This window comes from Scyliorhinus torazame, chromosome 29 (genome assembly GCF_047496885.1).
Source record: "Scyliorhinus torazame isolate Kashiwa2021f chromosome 29, sScyTor2.1, whole genome shotgun sequence".
NCBI classification, from domain to species: domain Eukaryota; kingdom Metazoa; phylum Chordata; class Chondrichthyes; order Carcharhiniformes; family Scyliorhinidae; genus Scyliorhinus; species Scyliorhinus torazame.
In genome coordinates this window covers 23848657-23868255 of record NC_092735.1, presented here as the reverse complement: position 1 = coordinate 23868255, position 19599 = coordinate 23848657, and the positions used below count along the sequence as shown (strand labels likewise).

General features: G+C 52.8%; 1 protein-coding gene across 3 annotated transcripts in view; it reads left to right on the top strand.

Moving 5' to 3' along the window:
* The first annotated feature begins 239 nt into the window (after window positions 1-239).
* The window catches only part of tmem150b (transmembrane protein 150B), a 31467-nt gene continuing 12107 nt past the window's right edge, over window positions 240-19599 (top strand). The window contains exons 1-2 of one of the 3 annotated variants that reach the window (XM_072491917.1): window positions 240-342; window positions 13996-14070. In XM_072491917.1, the coding sequence (XP_072348018.1) occupies window positions 293-342; window positions 13996-14070 (125 nt within the window). In that variant the 5' untranslated portion in view covers window positions 240-292. Of the gene's footprint in view, window positions 399-563; window positions 817-13995; window positions 14071-19599 lie in introns of those variants that run through there. The other 2 variants (XM_072491918.1, XM_072491919.1) reach the window with 2 other exon arrangements.

Here is a 19599-nt window from a genome sequence, read left to right as displayed (position 1 = left end):
CCTTTATCTTTGCGTGTCCTGGATGAACCATGACCCATAACAATTCCGTCTTACTGGGCTTACAGTGTTGATATAGCAGCGATAGGAGATTGAGTCCCGATAAATGACCCTAAAATCCTGGCTGCGTAATCTATGGAGGTTGGTAGCATTTTAATCGGGAAAAAAAGGGAAATTGATATATTTGAATCCACGATTCAAGCTAACCCTGTTAACTTTGATTTTTTTTTCCCCTCAGGGCAAAATTATATACTCCGTAGCCTTATTACTGAGCACACACGGTAACTCTCTCTGAATGAAGTTCAAGGCTTTCCAAATGGAAACTCTCTCTCTCCACATGTGGAGGTAAAGTACACACAAGGGATTGGTTCTATTACTTTCACTTTATCACTTGGAAAGAGGTGAGTGAGCTGCGTTTGTAACTATATATAAATATGTATAAACGGCAAATTAAACAGGAAATTGGATTTAAAAAATAAATCCAAAGCCCTCCCCCCCCCCTTTCTGGAAAACACTAGTTGGCTAAGAGTCGCAGAACCCAGGTTCAGTTCCTGGTCTGTAAACTAGCCACAGCTGGAGTGGTTGTAGGATTGCTGCAGCGTTCCCCGCATTAGGGAGAGAGGGTAAGAAGACTGAAGAACCCGGAAAGCCATCAGCCGGGATTCCGAGGTCCTGATTCCACGCCTAGACCAGACCGGGTCAGCCTTTCCGACGAAGCCCCACACAGCTGAACATGCTGAACTATAATACAAACCTTTAATCACCTGAGTGCGGCATTGGAATATTCCTCCACAAAGTTGTCAGCGGGGCAGAATTCTGGTAGGTCAAATAATCCATGCAAAGGAGCGACATCTTTTTTTGAAAGAAAAATACATAGCGTTCATTATCTGACCTAAAAATTGTTCTAAGTATCTTGTGTGCGCGTGATTCTGTTCATTGCTTCATTTCATAATTGTGGGAGTTAACCCTTTGTGAGCTGAATGTAATTGCAAAGCAAGATCAAAATATAAATTAATTACGGCAAGACGTTTGTTTTCTTTGGCGGGCATGGGCATCGCTGGCAAGACCAGCCCATTCCCTGATTGCCCTTGAACTGAGGGGCTTGTCCGGACGTTTCAGCGGGCATCTGAGAACCAACCACATTGCTGCGGGTCTGGAGTCACATGTAGGCCAGACTGGGTAAGGACGGCAGATTTCCTTCCCTAAAGGACATTAGTTAACCAGATTGTTTTTTTCCATTTTCCAATTGAGGGGCAATGTATCATGGCCTATCCACTTACCCTGCACATCTTTGGGTTGTGGGGGTGAGACCCATGCAGACACGGGAAGAATGTGCAAACTCCACGCGCACAGTGACCCGGGGCCGGGATCGAACCCAGGTCCTCGGTGCCGTGAGGCAGCAGTGCTAACCACTGCACCACCGTGCCACCCTCACCAGAAGGGGTTTTAAGATGATTCATAGAATCCTTACAGAGCAGAAGGAGGCCAATCGAGTCTGCACCGACTCTCTGAAATAGCACCCCTACCTAGACCCACTTCCTCACCCTATCCCCGTAACCTTGTCCAAACTGCATATCTTTGGACACTAAGGAGCAGTTTAGCACGGCCAATCCACCTAACCTGCACGTCTTTGGACTGTGGGAGTGTGGTGAATGATATCTGTATACATATGTGTAGCACAATCAATCACTCACGAGACGAGATGAAAAGGAGTCGAACGATGGCTTTATTACGCAGACTTGTTCCCCAGCAGCACAGTTACAGAATGCGGCTGCTGGGAGAACCTGGGCTCTTATACTCTGCCTTACTGGGTGGAGCCAGCAGGCAGCTGATCCAATTGTGACCCAGTGTCTATCCACCAATAGCCTCTTGCATCACAGGGTACCTTAATACCCCTAATACATACCACCACATTCACCCATTGTTAAAAAGAGGGAGTGATTGGTGTTGCGGGGGGGGGGGGGGGGGGGGGGTGTGTGGCTCCAGAGGGGGTCACTGGAGTTGGGGGGGTGTGGGGAGCTCCGGCGGGTGCCAGGTCCTGCAGGGAGACCGTGTCCTGTCGGCCGTCGGGGTACGCCACGTAGGCGTATTGAGGGTTTGCGTGGAGGAGATGAACCCTCTCGACCAACGGGTCCGATTTGTGCGTCCGCACATGCTTTCGGAGCAGGATGGGTCCCGGGGCTGCCAGGCAGGTCGGAAGTGACGTTCCGGAGGAGGACTTCCTAGGGAAGACAAGGAGGCGTTCGTGAGGTGTTTGATTCGTTGTTGTACACAGCAGTGACCGGATGGAGTGGAGGGCGTCCGGGAGGACTTCCTGCCAGCGGGAAACAGGGAGACCTCTGGACCGTAGGGCCAGTAGGACGATCTTCCAGACCGTTCCGTTCTCCCTCTCTACCTGACCGTTCCCCCGGGGGTTGTGACTGGTCGTCCTGCTCGAGGCGATGCCCTTGCTGAGCGGGAATTGACGCAGTTTGTCGCTCATGAAGGAGGACCCCCTATCGCTATGTATGTAGGCGGGGAAACCGAACAGTGTAAAGATGGTGCAGAGGGCTTTAATGACCGTGGCCGCGGTCATGTCGGGGCAGGGGATGGCGAATGGGAACCGGGAGTATTCGTCAATCACGTTCAGGAAGTACGTGTTGCGATCGGTGGAGGGGAGGGGGCCTTTGAAGTCTAGACTGAGGCGTTCAAAGGGACGGGAAGCCTTTATCAGGTGCGCTTTATCTGGCTGGTAGAAATACGGCTTGCACTCTGCGCAGATCTGGCAGTTCCTGGTGGCTGTCCTGACCTCCTCGATGTAGTAGGGCAGGTTGCGGGTCTTTACGAAGTGATCGAACCGAGTGACCCCCGGGTGGCAGAGGTCCTCGTGGAGGGTTCGGAGACGGTCCACTTGCGCATTGGCACATGTGCCGCGGGATAGGGCAACGGAAAGCTCGTTCAGCTTTCCGGGACGATACAAGATCTCATAGTTATAGGTGGAGAGTTTGATCCTCCACCGCAAGATCTTGTCGTTCTTGATCTTGCCCCGCTGTGCATTATCGAACATGAAGGAAACCGAACGTTGATCAATGAGGCGAGTGTCTCCTACCGGCCAGGTAATGCCTCCAATGCCGCACAGCTTCCACTATGGCCTGGGCCTCCTTTTCCACTGAGGAGTGGCGGATTTCTGAAGCGTGGAGGGTGCGTGAAAAAAAGCCATGGGTCTGCCCGCTTGGTTGAGGGTGGCCGCCAGAGCTATGTCGGACGCGTCGCTCTCGACTTGGAAGGGGAGGGACTCGTCGATTGTGTGTATCGTGGCCTTTGTGATATTCGCTTTGATGCGGCTGAACGCCTGGCGGGCCTCTATCGACAGGGGAAAAACCGTGGACTGGATTAGCGGACGGGCCTTGGCCGCGTAGTTGTGGACCCACTGGGCGTCATAAGAGAAAAAGCCCAGGCAGCGTTTCAGGGCCTTGGAGCAGTGGGGGAGGGGGAACTCTATGAGGGGGCGCATGCGTTCCGGGTCTGGGCCTATAACTGCATTTCGCACTACGTAGCCGAGGATGGCTAGACGGTCGGTGCAAAACATGCATTTCTCCCTGTTGTATGTGAGATTCAGGGCGTTCGCGGTCTGGAGGAATTTGCGGGGGTTGGCGTTGTGGTCCTGCTGGTCGTGGCCGCAGATGGTGACGTTGTCAAGGTACGGGAACGTGGCCCGCAAACCGTACCGGTCAACCATTCGACTCATCACCCGTTGGAAGACCGAGACCCCGTTAGTGACGCCGAATGGAACCCTTAAAAAATGATAGAGCCGCCCATCTGCTTTGAAAGCAGTGTATTTTCGGTCGCTCGGGCGGATGGGGAGCTGGTGGTAGGCGGACTTAAGGTCCACCGTGGAAAAGACCTCGCACTGTGCAATCCGATTGACCATGTCGGATATGTGGGGGAGAGGGTATGCATCCAGCTGCTTGTACCTATTGATGGTTTGACTATAGTCTACGACCATCCTCTGCTTCTCCCCGGTCTTTACAACTACCACCTGAGCTCTCCAGGGACTATTGCTGGCCTGAATTATGCCTTCCCTCAGCAGCCGCTGGACTTCTGACCGGATAAAAGATCGGTCCTGTGCGCTGTACCGTCTGCTCCTAGTGGCGACTGGATTGCAATCCGGGGTGAGGTTCGCGAACAGGGAAGGCGGATCGACCTTGAGGGTCGCAAGGCTGCAGGTAGTGAGTGAGGGTATAGGGCCGCCGAATTTAAACGTTAAACTCTGGAGATTACACTGAAAATCCAATCCCAGGAGTGTGGCAGCACAGAGGTGGGGAAGGACGTAAAGCCGGTAGCTTTTGAACTCCCTCCCCTGCACCGTGAGGTTCGCGATGCAGAACCCTTATATTTCTACCGAATGGGACCCTGCCGCCAGCATTTTTTTTTGATTACTCGGGTGGATCGGAAGGGAACAGCGTCTTACCGTATCGCGGTGTATAAAACTCTCCGTGCTCCCAGAGTCGATCAGGCAGGGCATTTCGTATCCGTTTATAAATACTGTCGTTGTTGCTGTTTGGAGCGTTGGGGGCCGCGACTGGTTCAGGGTCACAGAAGCCAGTCGTAGTTGCTGCATCGGTGCGTTTTCTTCAGGACCCATTGGGCCGTCCATCCCGGGGTCCTTAGCCGTCAGCCAAGATGGCGGCATCCACTGGTCGCACATGGTCGGGGGTGGACAAGATGGCGCTGCCCATGGATCGCACGTTGCCGGGGAGCACAAAATGGCGGCGCCCATCCCTCCCGCATTGAGTCCGGGACCCAAGATGGCGGCGCCCATTGGCCGCACATGGATCGCTGGGGGGGTTGAGTTTGGGGTTCTCCCCCGGAGATTGCGGCTACCCCCCGGGCCTGGCACACTGCTAAAAAGTGCCCCCTTTTGCCGCACCCTTCACAGAGGGCCGAGCGGGCCGGGCAGCGCATTCGGGGGTGTTTCCCCTGCCCACAAAAGTAGCAGCAGGGCCCCCCCGGGTGATCTGCCGCTCTGGCAGCGCAGGCCTGCGGGGGGGGGGGGGGCGGGGGGTCCCGGGGGTTCGGTCGCGGCGGGGGTCCACGGTGCCCAAGGAGCTGCCGCCCAGTCGGGGGAGTAGGCACGGGCGTTCTGCGATGCCACACCAAACAAGGCCGCGAGGGCCCGTGCCTCTTTGAGGCCTAGTGTGTCTCTTTCCAGCAATCTCTGGCGAATTTGGGATGGAAGCATACCTGCACGAACGCATCTCGAACCAGCAGCTCTGTGTGTTCGTTAGCCGAAACCGATGGGCAGTTGCAGTTTCTCCCCAGTATTAACAGCGCACTGTAGAATTCGTCCAGCGATTCCCCGGGGATTTGCTGTCTCGTCGCGAGCTGGTGACAAGTGTAGACCTGGTTGACGGGCCGAACGTAGATTCCTATCAGCATGCCGACCGCCGCCGGGAAATCGTCCGCGTCCTCTATGAGCGTGTAGATTTCAGGGCTCACCCTGGCATGCAGGACCTGCATTTTCTGTTCTTCTGTCAGTATGCCGGGGGCCGTTCGGAGGTATCCCTGAAAACACGCTAACCAATGTTTAAAAGTGGCCGCTGCGTTTGCCGCATGGGGGCTGATCCGCAGACACTCCAAAATGAATCGGAGCTCCATGTCCTTAAAAGTTTGCGTAATAAATTGTCGCACAATCAATCACTCACGAGATGAGAAGGAGTCGAACGATGGCTTTATTACGCAGACTTGTACCCCAGCAGCACAGTTACAGAATGCGGCTGCTGGGAGAACACGGGCTCTTATACTCCGCATTACTGGGTGGAGCCAGCAGGCGGCTGATCCAAACGGGACCCAGTGTCTATCCACCAATAGCCTCTCGGCATCACAGAGTACCTTAATACCCCTAATACATACCACCACAATATGTACCCTTAATGGGTAGGCCCCTTTAAGACCGGGTTTGGAACCCTGGGGGACTCCGCCTCCAGCTCTGCCCCCAGGAAGCTGTATATAAGGTTACGTTCAGCAGGCAGCGTGCAGTGAGCACACTTCTCGGCAGCTGTCTGATTTTCTGGTTATTTTGTATTATCAAACTCCTCTCCTCAGTCGTAATTGAGGGTATCTCAATTTAATAACCAGACTACATCAAGATGGACAGCGGTCTAAAGCCGGAGAAGCTCAATTTGGACGCTCGGTCGGCGAAAGCCACTGAAATTTTTAAATACTGGCTCAGGTGCTTTGAGGCCTATCTGAATTCCTCAGAGACTGAAGTTGCCGGACCTCGCAAGCTGAGCTTACTACATCCCGGGTGGGCCACTGACTGTCCTCCGTGATCGAGAAAGCTACGACGTACAAAACGGCGGTCGAAATCCTACGCTTCGTAAAGCCGATAAACGAGGTACACGCCAGACATTTGCTCTCAACCTGCCGCCTGTGCTCCGGGGAAACGCTAGATGAATACTTGGAGAGACTCACTGCGCTCGCCAGGAACTGCGACCATAAAGAGGTGACGGCAGATGTCCACATGAACTTACATAATCGTGATGCTTTCGTGTCCGGTATCCGATCCACGTACATCCGGCAGCGGCTCCTAGAAGACGGAGCTAAGGACCTCCAAGGCACGGTAACGCTCGCCTCTTCCCTGGAAGCGGCCCACCATAATCTCCGCACGTACTCCGCGGACCTTGCAAACCCCTCTCGATCCCTTCCAGACTCGGCCACGCTTCAGGCCTGCGCCGCGCGGCGACCCGCTCACACCGGGGGCCCCCAATGCTATTTCTGTGGGCAAGGCCAGCACTCACGCCAGCGTTGCCCGGCCCGCTCCGCTATCTGCGGCGAATGCGGAAAGAAGGGGCACTTCGCGAAGGTCTGCCTGGCTGGGCCCAAAGGCCAGAAACAAAAGCCTCATCGGGCCCAGAAATCAAACTCCCGGGACCACAGGCCCCGCAACGCGGCCGCACGGCGGCCGGACATGCCTACTTCCGACGCGTCATCGGCCTCGTGCGAGTCATGGGGGTGGCCATCTTGGCGGCGGCCATCTTCAAATCTCAAAACGTGCGTCCGACGGCGGCGGCCATTTTGCGAGTCCGATTCAACCGAGGACTCTGACTGCCCAGCAACTAGGAGTGATCACGCTCGATCAATCTCGGCCGAAGCACCTGCGAAACTCAATGATGCAGGTTCAAATCAATGGCCGCGACACCCCCTTTTTGAGCCTTTTTGACTCCGGGAGTATGGAGAGTTTTATCCATCCCGACACGGTAAGACGCTGCTCCCTGCGCACCTATCCCGCCTCCCAAACTATCGCCCTCGCATCTGGGTCTCATTCGGTCCAAATCACGGGGTATTGTGTCACAAACCTCGCTATCCAAGGCGCCAAATACGCCCGTTTTAAACTTTATGTTCTCCCTCACCTCTGCGCCTCCCTGCTGCTCGGTCTGGACTTTCAGTGCAGCCACCGAAGCCTGACCCTGAAGTTCAGCGGACCCCTGCCCCTGCCCACGGTATGTAGCCTGGCGACACTCAAAGTTGCACCACCCCCCCCTCTTCGCGAACCTCACCCCCGACTGTAAGCCCGTCGCCACCACGAGTCGGCGGTACAGTGCCCAAGACATGACTTTCATCAAGTCAAAGGTTCAGCGGATACTAAAAGAAGGGGTCATAGAGGCTAGCAACAGCCCTTGGAGGGCACAAGTACTGGTAGTCCGCTCCGGGGGAAAACAACGTATGGTGGTGGACTATAGCCAGATCATAAACCGCTTTACGCAACTTGATGCGTACCCACTTCCCCGCATAGCAGAAATGGTGAACCAAATCGCCCATAATCGCGTATTCTCCACGGTCGACCTAAAATCGGCCTATCATCAACTCCCTATCCGTCCAGAGGACCGCCCCTATACAGCCTTCGAAGCAGCCGGTCGGTTCTTCCACTTCCTCAAGGTCCCTTTTGGTGTCACAAACGGAGTCTCCGTTTTCCAAAGGGCAATGGATCAAATGGTGGACCAGTACGGCTTACGGGCTACATACCTGTACTTGGACAACGTAACCACCTGCGGCCATGACCAGCAGGACCATGATGAAAACCTGAGGAAGTTCCTCCAGACCGCCCGGGCCCTCAATCTGACATACAATAAAGAGAAATGCGTGTTCCACACAACCCGGCTAGCCATCCTCGGCTACATCGTGGAAAACAGGGTCCTAGGGCCAGACCCCGACCACATGCGCCCCCTTAAGGAACTCTCCCTCCCCCGTAGCCTCAAGGCACTCAAACGGTGCCTGGGGCTCTTTTCCTATTATGCCCAGTGGGTCCCCAGATATGCGGACAAAGCCCGTCCACTCATTAAGACCACATTTTTTCCCCTGACGGCTGAGGCTCAGTCGGCCTTCAGTCGTATCAGGGCCAATATCATCAAGGCCGCCATGCACGCGGTGGATGAAACCATTCCCTTCCAGGTAGAAAGCGACGCATCAGATGTCGCCCTGGCTGCTACCCTCAACCAGGCGGGCAGACCAGTAGCGTTCTTCTCCCGAACCCTCACCGCCTCGGAAATTCGACATTCTGCAGTCGAGAAGGAGGCACAAGCCATAGTGGAGGCTGTGCGGCACTGGAGGCACTACCTAGCCGGTAGGAGGTTCGCCCTCGTCACCGACCAACGGTCGGTCGCCTTTATGTTCGATAACGCACAACGGGAGAAAATAAAGAATGATAAAATTCTGAGATGGAGGATCGAACTCTCCCCCTACACGTACAATATTACATATCGTCCGGGGAAGCTCAACGAGTCCCCAGATGCCCTGTCCCGTGGCACGTGTACCACGTGCAGAAAGACCATCTGCGGGCCATCCACGATGACCTCTGCCACCCAGGGGTCACCCGGCTTGCTCATTTCATCAAGTCCCGCAACCTACCTTACTCCACCGAGGAGGTCAAGGCCATGACCAAGGCTTGCCAGATCTGTGCGGAGTGCAAACCGCACTTCGATCGACCAGACAAGGCTCGACTCGTGAAGGCCTCGGGGCCCTTTTGAGCGACTAAGCGTGGACTTCAAAGGGCCCCTCCCGTCCACCAACCACAACACCTACTTCCTCACTGTCACGACAAGTTCGCCCGCTTCCCATTCGCTGTCCCCTGCCCAGATATGACCTCGGCCTCCGTAATCAAGGCACTGCACAGCATCTTCACACTGTTTGGTTTCCCCGCTTATATCCACAGCGACCGGGGTACATCGTTCATGAGCGATGAGCTGCGTCAGTATCTGCTCAACAAGGGCATCGCCTCGAGTAGAACGACCAGCTATAACCCGTGGGGAAACGGGCAGATGGAGAGGGAGAACGCAACAGTTTGGAAGGCTGTCCTTCTAGCCCTACAGTCAAGAAGTCTCCCAATCGCCCGCTGGCAGGAGGTCCTACCCGATGCCCTAAACTCCATTAGGTCGCTCCTCTGTACGGCCACGAATGAGACCCCTCACAACCGTTTATTAGTCTTCCCCAGGAAGTCCACCTCTGGGGTCTCGCTTCCACGTTGGCTGACGACTCTGGGACCAGTTCTACTCCGGAGGCACGTGAGGAGCCATAAGACAGATCCACTGGTCGAGAGGGTCCAATTATTACACGCAAACCCTCAATACGCCTACGTCGAGCACCCCGACGGCAGGCAGGACACCGTTTCCCTGCGAGACCTGGCACTTTAACCTGGTGTTGTAAGACTTCTTACTGTGCTCACCCCAGTCCAACGCCGGCATCGCCACATTATGGAATGATAGGCAAGGCAACATACAGTCTTCTCTTTATTACCAACCTAAATATTTGCCTATAACCTAGTGAAAGCAAAGTGTTTCAGACTCTCTTTTGTTACATTTTCTAAAAAAACAGGCTTGTTCACATGCTGTGTGATGCTGTCTGTTTATGTAGCCCTCGCTCTATGGGGAGGGCGGCGCAGTGGTAATATCATTAGCCAAGTAATCCAAAGGCCCAGGCTAATTCTCTGGGGTCACGGGTTCAAATACCACCTTGGGAGCTGGTGGAATTTACATTAAATGAATAAAAAAATCTGGAATTAAATATTAGTCCCTCATAATGGTGATGTGAAATTATTAATTACTGTCATTAAAAACAATTGAACATTTCAGCACCGTACAGGCCCTTCGGCCCTCGATGTTGCGCCGACCTGTGAAACCAATCTAAAGCCCATCTACACTATTCCCTTATCATCCATATGTCTATCCAATGACCATTTGAATGCCCTTAGTGTTGACGAGTCCACTACTGTTGCAGGCAGGGCATTCCACGTCCTTACTACTCTCTGAGTAAAGAACTTACCTCTGACATCTGTCCTATATCTATCTCCCCTCAATTTAAAGCTATGTCCCCCTCATGCTAGCCATCACCATCCGAGGAAAAAGACTCTCACTGTCCACCCTATCTAATCCTCTGATCATCTTATATGCCTCTATAAGTTACCTCTTAACCTTCTTCTCTCTGACGAAAACAGCCTCAAGTCCCTCAGCCTTTCCTCATAAGATCTTCCCTCCATACCAGGCAACATTCTGGTAAATCTCCTCTGCACCCTTTCCAATGCTTCCACATCCTTCCTATAATGCGGCGACCAGAACTGCACGCAATACTCCAAATGCGGCCGCACCAGAGTTTTGTACAGCTGCAACATGACCTCATGGCTCCGAAACTCAATCCCTCTAACAATAAAAGCTAACACACCATACGCCTTCTTAACAACCCTCTCAACCTGAGTGGCAACTTTCAGGGATTATGTACATGGACACCGAGATCTCTCTGCTCATCCATACTACCAAGAATCTTACCATTAGCCCAGTACTCTGTATTCCTGTTACTGCTTCCAAAATGAATCACCTCACACTTTTCTGCATTAAACTCCATTTGCCACTTCTCAGCCCAGCTCTGCAGCTTATCTATGTCCCTCATCTGTCAATGGTGTTTCCCATTGAAGTCACCCCAAGCCGCCGGGAAACGACCCCATCTGGTTCACTAATGCCCTCGGGAGAAGGAAATCCGCCATCCTCACTTGCCCTGGCCTAACCATGTCACTCCAGGCCCACAGCACTGGGCGGGATTTGCCGGCTGTTCACGCCTCGGGAAAATTCCGGTCCCACGCTGGCACATGGGTTTCCCGGCGACAAGGGATAACGACAACGGGAAATCCCGTTGACACGCGGTGGGGCGGTTGGTAAACCCCGCCCAATGACTCTTGACTGCCCTCTTAAATTGCCTGGCAAACCAGTCAGTTCAAGGGTAATTCGGGTTGGGACACTAATGACAGTGACAGCCACATCCATGAAAGAATAAATAAGCAATTGTTTTACTTCTCTATAATATTACACTGGCCAATAAATCTGACCAAGTAATCTATTTTTTTTAAATTTAGAGTACCCAATTATTTTTTTTTTCCAATGAAGGGGCAATTTAGCGTGGCCAATCCACCTACCCTGCACATCTATTGGGTTGTGGGGGTGAAACCCACGCAAAAGCGGGGAGAATGTGCAAACTCCACACGGACAGTGACCCAGAGCCGGGATCGAACCTGGGACCTCAGCGCCGTGAGGCAGCGGTGCTAGCCACTGCACCACCGTGCTGCTCCTGACCAAGTCATCTTAGCCTGTGAGCACTGATCAGGTGGTGCGTTCATTTCTGTTGTTGGATGTAAAATGGGGAAAAATATCATTGTGGGTAGCACCGGTGTTTTGCAGTAAGAAATATAGAACAAAAATATGTCGCAACTAGACAGAGTAATTCTAATAAGGGGGAGAAATATTGATGCAAGCTCTTGTGCAGAGAAGAATCTCTGCTTGTAGAGATTAAAGTCCAGCCACAAATAGAAAAGAACCTGTTGGAAAAAGCGATGGAGAGAGGTTAACTGAGCTATGCCAAAGAATAAATATAGAAACTTTGGTCAAATAAATATTTAATGATTATAAATAGTTAATATCCTGACTCTGAACTCCTGCAGAGATCCACATTGATATAGACGTCTTCTTGGCTGATTCTTGGCGGTGTACAGAATACAAGCTATGTGGGAGTTAATGGGAAAGGGCAGGGAATGAAAAACATTAAAATTATGACTTACTTATACAAACTTAACTGCTTGAAAACCGCAGAAACATGTTCAGTGAGCAGGGAATGTATATGTGAGTTTGCTTCTGAACCGATTTCATGAAAGAAAGGGCGATCGCGGGAGTAAGAGGTGCTGTTGAATTGTACTTCTTCCCCTCCCAACTCCTGCCAAGAAGGCGCAGATTCTCTTCAGTGCATGATAGTGTCGAACTATTCAGCTTTGTAGGGCTTCGCACGGGTGCCCAAGTCCACCACCGCTCCGCCCACCCCTCCCCATCACCCTAATCAGTGGTGAGGTGGTTGCCCCTTCAACTGAGTCCATTTAAAACTGCGGCCTTCTCATTGGTTTGGTGCACAAGGTGGGACGGCTACTGGCTAAACCATCAGTGCAGCCCTTGAGGGCTAGTACCCAACCCTAGCAATGGATTGCCGTTGAAGGCCTAGTGGATGCAATATTCGCGCAGAGTCTCCTTACCCAGCGGGAACGCCACAGGCTGCATTGCGGCCTGAGAGGATTTTCCGGCGAGGAGAGATTGAGTAGACCCAGGCCCGTATTACTTGGAATTTTGCGAAACAAGAGGTAGGACAGATGAAATTCTCGAGGAGCTTGACAGAGTAGATGCTGAGAAAAGGTTCTTCCTGGGAGGGGAATCCAGAAACTGGGGTCGACAGTTCAGAATAAAGGGAGTCGGCCATTTTGGACTGAGATGAGGAGAAATTTCTTCACTGAAAGGACTGCAGGTCTCTACCTCAGAGGGCGGTTTGTCATCGTGTACATTCAAACCAGACGTCGATAGATTTTTTATTTGGACATTTAGGGAAAGTGTGGGAAGTGGAGTTCAGGTAGAAAATCAGCCATCAACGGTGGGGCATCCTTGAAGGGCCACTCCAGCTTTGTCTTTTGTGTGTTTTTATGGCCTCACCTGGCCAGGTTCACCACGAATTCCAAACATTTGAACATCGGGCAAGTGTGCAAAGTTACTGAACGAATCCCCGGGAACCGTATTTTCATTTAAGAGGCAACGCCTTCAGGAGAGAAGGAGAATGACAGGATACTGGCAGAGGAATGCCAAGCGATCAATGCCCCAAATGGCTTGACAGATTCTTCCACTGTCGCTGGCCTAACCTGCGGCGCACCTTTTCCTGTAAATGAATAAATAAACTTCCCCCGCCCACCCGATGCTATTCTATAGGAAGAGAGCCTGTCTAAAGGGACAACAACGGTGGCGCAGCGGTTAGTGCTGCTGCCTCACGGCACCGAGGTCCCAGGTTCGATCCCGGTTCTGGGTCACTGTCCGTGTGGAGTTGGTGCCATCTCCCCGTGTTTGCATGGGTTTCGCCCCCACAACCCCAAGATGTGCAGGCCACGCTAAATTGCCCCTTCATTGGAAAAAAATGAATTGGGTACTCTAAATTAAAACAAAATAGAGGGACAACAACATACGCCAGATAAACATGAACATGACCAATTAGACTTGAAGACATTTTCTCAGCATCTACCCTGTCGAGCTCCTTAAGGACTTTGTATATTGGCCGGGAATCTCCGGCTGTTGGGATTATCCGTTCCCGCCCCATTGACAAACGGCGGGAAGAGAGAATCCCGCTGCCAAGAAACGCGCTGCTGGGGGAGCCGGAGAATCCCGCCTGTTTTGATCGCTTTCCATGGCTTAAATTGAATAGAAGGCAGGTTTATATGGCACAGGAACCTTAACAACCTCAATCTGTCCGCAAAACGCGCAGCGATCAGCGGACAAATAAACTTCTTTTAAGCATTGGGTCCGTTTTGGGTTAAAATCTGGAGAGATCTCGAATTCCAGTCGAGAGCTTATCGACGAGCAGACACTGGCGATCAGAGGTGACTGCTTGAGGCAGGTTCTGCGGTCGGGTAATGTCGTGTTTCAGAGTAACTAACTATTTGTTTTCACTCCGTTCCAGACCGTCAAGGATGTGGGCATGGAGTTTACTCCCCATTCTTCTGGCAGTCACTGCGGCGGGAGGCTCTTGGGCCGTGTAAGTATGCCGCGGGCAAGAGCGCCATGTTTACGGGCGTCACACGACAATCCGGCCAGATTCACTCACGACTCCGGGCCAGACGAATGATCGGAGCACGATTCACAATCTATCCCCTTCCCAATTCGCTCGCTGTGTACACGGAAAACAACCATGCCAGCCGTTGCATTGCTTCGACAGCCCAAGTCGTTCTCTAACGGCCTTCTGGGAACCAGTCACCTTTACCTTGAGACTGGCCAACATTTCCCCACATTTTGAGCTCGAGTCTTAATGCATTCCCTTGCAAGGAGGGATGGGCAGTAAATATGCCCCTTGCCAATGTTTGCTCACATGCTGAGGCCAAATACTATCTGTAGGAACTTTTCTGATTCATTCCTCTTCTAGGATCCATAGAACCCCTACAGTGCAGAAGGCAACCATTCGGCCCATCGAGTATGCACCCCCTAAAACAGCACCCTCCCCCGCGACCCCACCTAACCCTTGGACACTAAGGGCAATTTAGTGTGGCCAATCCACCTAACCTAAACATCTTTGGGCTGTGGGAGGAAACCGGAGCACCCGGAGTAAACCCAAGCAGACACGAGGAGAACGTGCAAACTCCACACAGACAGTGACCCGGAATTGAAACCGGGTCCCTGTGAGGCAGCAGTGTTATCCACTGGGCCACCGTGTCAATCTACAAAAGGCCAAATCCCTTCCCATCATCCTCCATGTTCTACTAACAGCAACTTGCATTTAAATAGCATCCTTAATGGAAGAAAATCCTAAAAGGCGCTTCACAGAAACTGGGACATAGAAGAGAGACAATAGGATGGGTAAGTAAAGGATTGGGTAAAGCCATTTATTTCTGACAGTTTACGATAAGGGGACAAAGAGGCAGAGAGGTTTAGGACGAGGAGTCTGGTGTTGCTAAAAGTTACAACATTTTTAAAGGTCTGGACAGGGTTGATTTAGAAAGGATGGGCGAGGTTCTTCTGTTCCGCCTGCGGCGGGACCCGTCGCGAGCGAGAACGGAGAATTTGGCGTTCCAGCCAAAACTCCATTCACTCTCAGTGGCGCCGGTCCCAGCCACGAAAGAGGGCGGGAGATTTTGGCCGATATTTCCTTTGGCTGGGATGGATTCTATAATCTGGGGGCGGAGGAGGGGCGACACAGTCTCAGAGTAAGGATAGGCCATTTAGGACTGAGATGAGCAGGAATTGCCTCGCTCAGAGAGGAGTGAATCTTTGCAATTCTTTACCCCAGGGAGGCTGATTCTCGGTCATGAGGAACATTTGAAACAGAGATGGATAGATTTCTAGATACTCGTGCTAAGAGGGGACAGTGTGGGGAAAATGGCATTGAGGTAGAAGGCCAACCATGATCTAGTTGTGGGGCCGGGCAGGCTCGAGGGTCTGACTGGCCTATTTTGTTAGGCAACACCTTCCAAACCCACGACCGCTGCCATCTAGAAGGACAAGAGCGGCAGATACATATGTCATGTGAGAGTGCCTTTAAGAAATGGATGTTAAAGCAATGTACCTTTAAGAAATGCAGTGATGTCAGAGTGTGGGTGGAGCTGGGCTTTAGATCAGCCATTTTGCAGTTTTTAGTTTCAGTTTGAAAAGAGCTTGGGTGTGTGTCTGTGTTTGCAGTGAGCTGGATCTGCTGTGATCTCTGCCATGAAAGACTATCTCTGGATCATTTGGGTGATTTAAACTCATAAAAGTAATGCCTTTAACCTGATGTGTTTCTGTTTAAAGATGTTAAGTCTCTTGGATGTTGAAAGGAATAACTGAAGGATTATTTAGTATTGTATTATTTTCGGGGTTATCTTTGAAGTAAGGGGTGTTAAGAGATCCGGGATTCTCCACTCCCACGCCGAAGTGGCCGCGCCGTCGTGAACACCGTCGAGGTTCACGACAGCGCGGAACGGCCCCGGTCCCGACCGATTCAGGCCCTGACAATGGGCCAGGATCGGGGCCACGTCATCTACACGCGCCAGGCCTTGTCGCCTGCATAAAAGCGGCGCTGCATAGATGATGCGGCCGGCGCCGCATAACGGGCGTCATCCGCGCATGCGCGGGTTGGCCGGCACCAACCCGCGCATGCGTGGTTGCCGTCCTCTCTAAATACGCCCCACAAGAAGTTGGGGGACGGATCTTGCGGGGCCGCGGAAGGAAGGAGGTCCTCCTTCAGACAGGACGGCCCGACGATCGGTGGGCATCGATCGCGGGCCACCCACATTCCAGGTGAAGCCCGGTGCAGGATCCCCCCTCGCCCCCCCACAGGCCGCCCCCCCCAGCGTTCACGCACCGCCCATGACTGCAGCGACCAGGTGTGGACGGCGCCGGGAGGAACCCGCCGTTTTGGCCTGGCCGCACGGCCCATCCGGGCCTCAGAATAGCGGGGGTGCCGGAGAATCGCCATTTTGGGTGTCTCCGGCCTGCGGCCCGCGAAACTCGACCGGGCCGTTCCCGCCGCTTGGGAGAGTCGCGGGAGGGCGTCGGACCGGCGTCCCCGGAAATTTTGACGGCCCAGGCGATTCTCCCAACCGGCGCGGGACTGGAGAATTGCGCCCCCAATGTTTATTTAAAAGGGTTAAGTTGGTTCATAGAATAAACATTGTTTGTGTTTAAAACCCATTTGTCCATGATTGCTGCATCACACCTGGAGAACAAGCCGTGTGCTCGGAAAAGCAACAATACATTAAAGGGGGAGGTTGGTTGAACTCCATGATCCATTTTGGGGTTCTGAAAACACCTCTCCCATAACACATAGAACAGTACAGCACAGTACAGGCCCTTCGGCCGGCGATGTTGTGCTGACCATTTATTTTAATCTAAGATCAACCTAACCTACACCCCTTCAATTTACTGCTGTCCATGTGCCTGTCCAAGACTTATTTAAATGTCCCTAATGACTCTGACTCCACCACCTCTGCTGACAGTGCATTCCACACACCCACCACTCTCTGTGTAAAGAACCGACCTCTGACACCTCCCCTGTACCTTCCTCCAATCACCTTAAAATTATGTCCCCTCGTGACAGCCATTTCCGCCCTGGGGAAAAGTCTCTGGCTATCCACTCTATCCATGCCTCTCATCACCTTGTACACCTCTATCAAGTCACCTCTCTTCCTGCTTCGGTCCCTCAACCTGGGAACCCCACCACCTGGAGGTTCTCCTCCAGGTCACTCACAACCCTGACTTGGAAACATATTGGCCATTCCTTCACTGTCGCTGGGTCAAAATCCTGGAACTCCCTCCCTAACAGCACTGTGGGTGTACCTACATGGACTGCAGCGGCTCAAGAAGGCGGCTCACCACTACCTTCGCAAGGGAAACTATGGGTGGACAATAAATGCTGGCCCACTCAGCCACGCCCATATCCCGTAAACAAAGGGCAACGTGATAATGACCCAATAACCTGTTTTCATGGTGATGATTGAGGGCTGAATTATGGAGCGATCTCCCAGGTCTTCTTCATTATGGCGCCGGGGGATCTTTTATGTCCACCCAAATAGGCACATAGAGCTTCGGTTTAATGACTCACTCAAAAGACTAGCACTCCCGACAGTGCAGCACTCCCTCAGTGCCGCGCTGGCCTTTGCTCAAGAGCTGGAGTGCGTCATGAAGTCAGAACCTCGTGAGGCCAAAGTGCTACCAATGGGGACAGGGCTTTCTTGGGATCGAATGTAACTATGAGGTAAGATTGGGGAGCTTACGTTTAAATAAGTGAGAAATAATTTTAGATCAAATACTAAGAAGAGATGCTTTTCTTAAAGAGGGAGACATGGGGCGGCACGGTGGCACAGTGGTTAACACTGCTGCCTCACAGCGCCAGGGACCTGGGTTTGATTCCGGCCTGTGTGCAGTTCGCACTTTCTCCCTGTGTCTGCGTGGGTTTCCTCCGGGTGCTCCGGTTTCCTCCCACAGTCCAAAGATGTGCCGGTTAGGTTGATTGGTCATGCTAAATTGCCCCTTACTGTCCAAAAAGTTAAGTGTGGTTAACGGGTTACGGGGATTATCATAGAATTTCCAGTGCAGAAGGAGGCTATTCAGCCCATCGAGTCTGCACCAGCTCTTGGAAAGAGCACCATACCCAAGGTCAACACCTCCACCCTATCCCCATAACCCAGTAACCCCACCCAACACTAAGGGCAATTTTGGACACTAAGGGCAATTTATCATGGCCAATCCACCTAACCTGCACATCTTTGGACTGTGGGAGGAAACCGGAGCACCCGGAGGAAACCCACGCACACACGGGGAGGATGTGTAGACTCCGCACAGACAGTGATCCAAGCTGGAATCAAACCTGGGACCCTGGAGCTGTGAAGCAATTGTGCTATCCACAATGCTACCGAGCTGCCCTGGGTGGGGTCATAGGCCTAGGTAGGTTGCTCTTTCCAAGGGTCGGTGCAGACTCAATGGGCCGAATGACCTCCTTCTTCACTGTAGGGATTCTATGATTCCAGTTCCCAGAAGGTCATTAGTTTCTACGATTCTATGATTCAATGATATCTGGTGCAATCTGCGAGGTACAAGGAAGGCGAGGCAAGTAGGTTCCATTCAAGGTGGATACTGTACTGAGGGGGCTGGCATACAGGCGTGGTGAGTTGAAATGGGCCGAATGGACATTCTGATTCTGAGTGTGCACGTTTGCTGCCACACTGCACTTAGCTCTAGGTGTGATTCGCTATGTTAAGAATTTTATAAAGCACGATGTGGAAATCTTGAAATTCATATTGCTTCTGACTTTATGGAGGTGCTGGATTTAGCTGGTTCTGTGTTACCCAATGTAAGTCACACCAAAGGATCAAAGTCAAAACAGATACCCACAGGAATACTGTTAACATCTGAGATATCATTGACCACGTGCCTGCCTCAAATTATCAAAGGTTGTTGAGGTAATGGCGTGTCATAAACCAGGAAGATTATGGACGGGATTCTCCGATCTCCAAGCTGTGTGTTTCTGGGCTGTGCTGGGATTTTCTTATGAGGAGGGGTTGGGTAGGTTGGGTCTGTACTCATTGGAGTTTAGAAGAATGAGGGGCGACCTTATTGAGACATATCGGGCGCGATTCTCCGAGCCCCGCGCCGGGCCGGAGAAATGCCGCAACCGCGCCCCGATGCCGACGGGCGATTCTCCGAGGTGTGGAGAATTGCCGCCATTTGCGCCGGCGTGTTTGACGTGGTGCCGGCCGCGGGCCGCTGGATTCGGCGGGGCCGCCGATTCTCCGGCCCGGATGGGCCGAGTGGCCGCGCGGATACGACAGAGTCCTGCCGGCGCCGTTCACCCCTGGTCACTGCCGGCGAGAACTCTGCGCGATGGGTCGGGGGGGCAGCCTGTGGGGCGGGGAAAACGCTCCTTCACCGGGAGGGGCCTCCGATGGGGTCAGGCCCGCGATCGGGGCCCACCGATTGGCGGGCCGGCCTCTCCCCCCCCCCGGGCCTACTTTGTTGCGCGGCTGGCCCCTGAACCCCCACCCCACGTTGCCTAGGGGCCGGCACGCTGAAGAAGTCCCCCGCGCATGCGCAGGTTGGC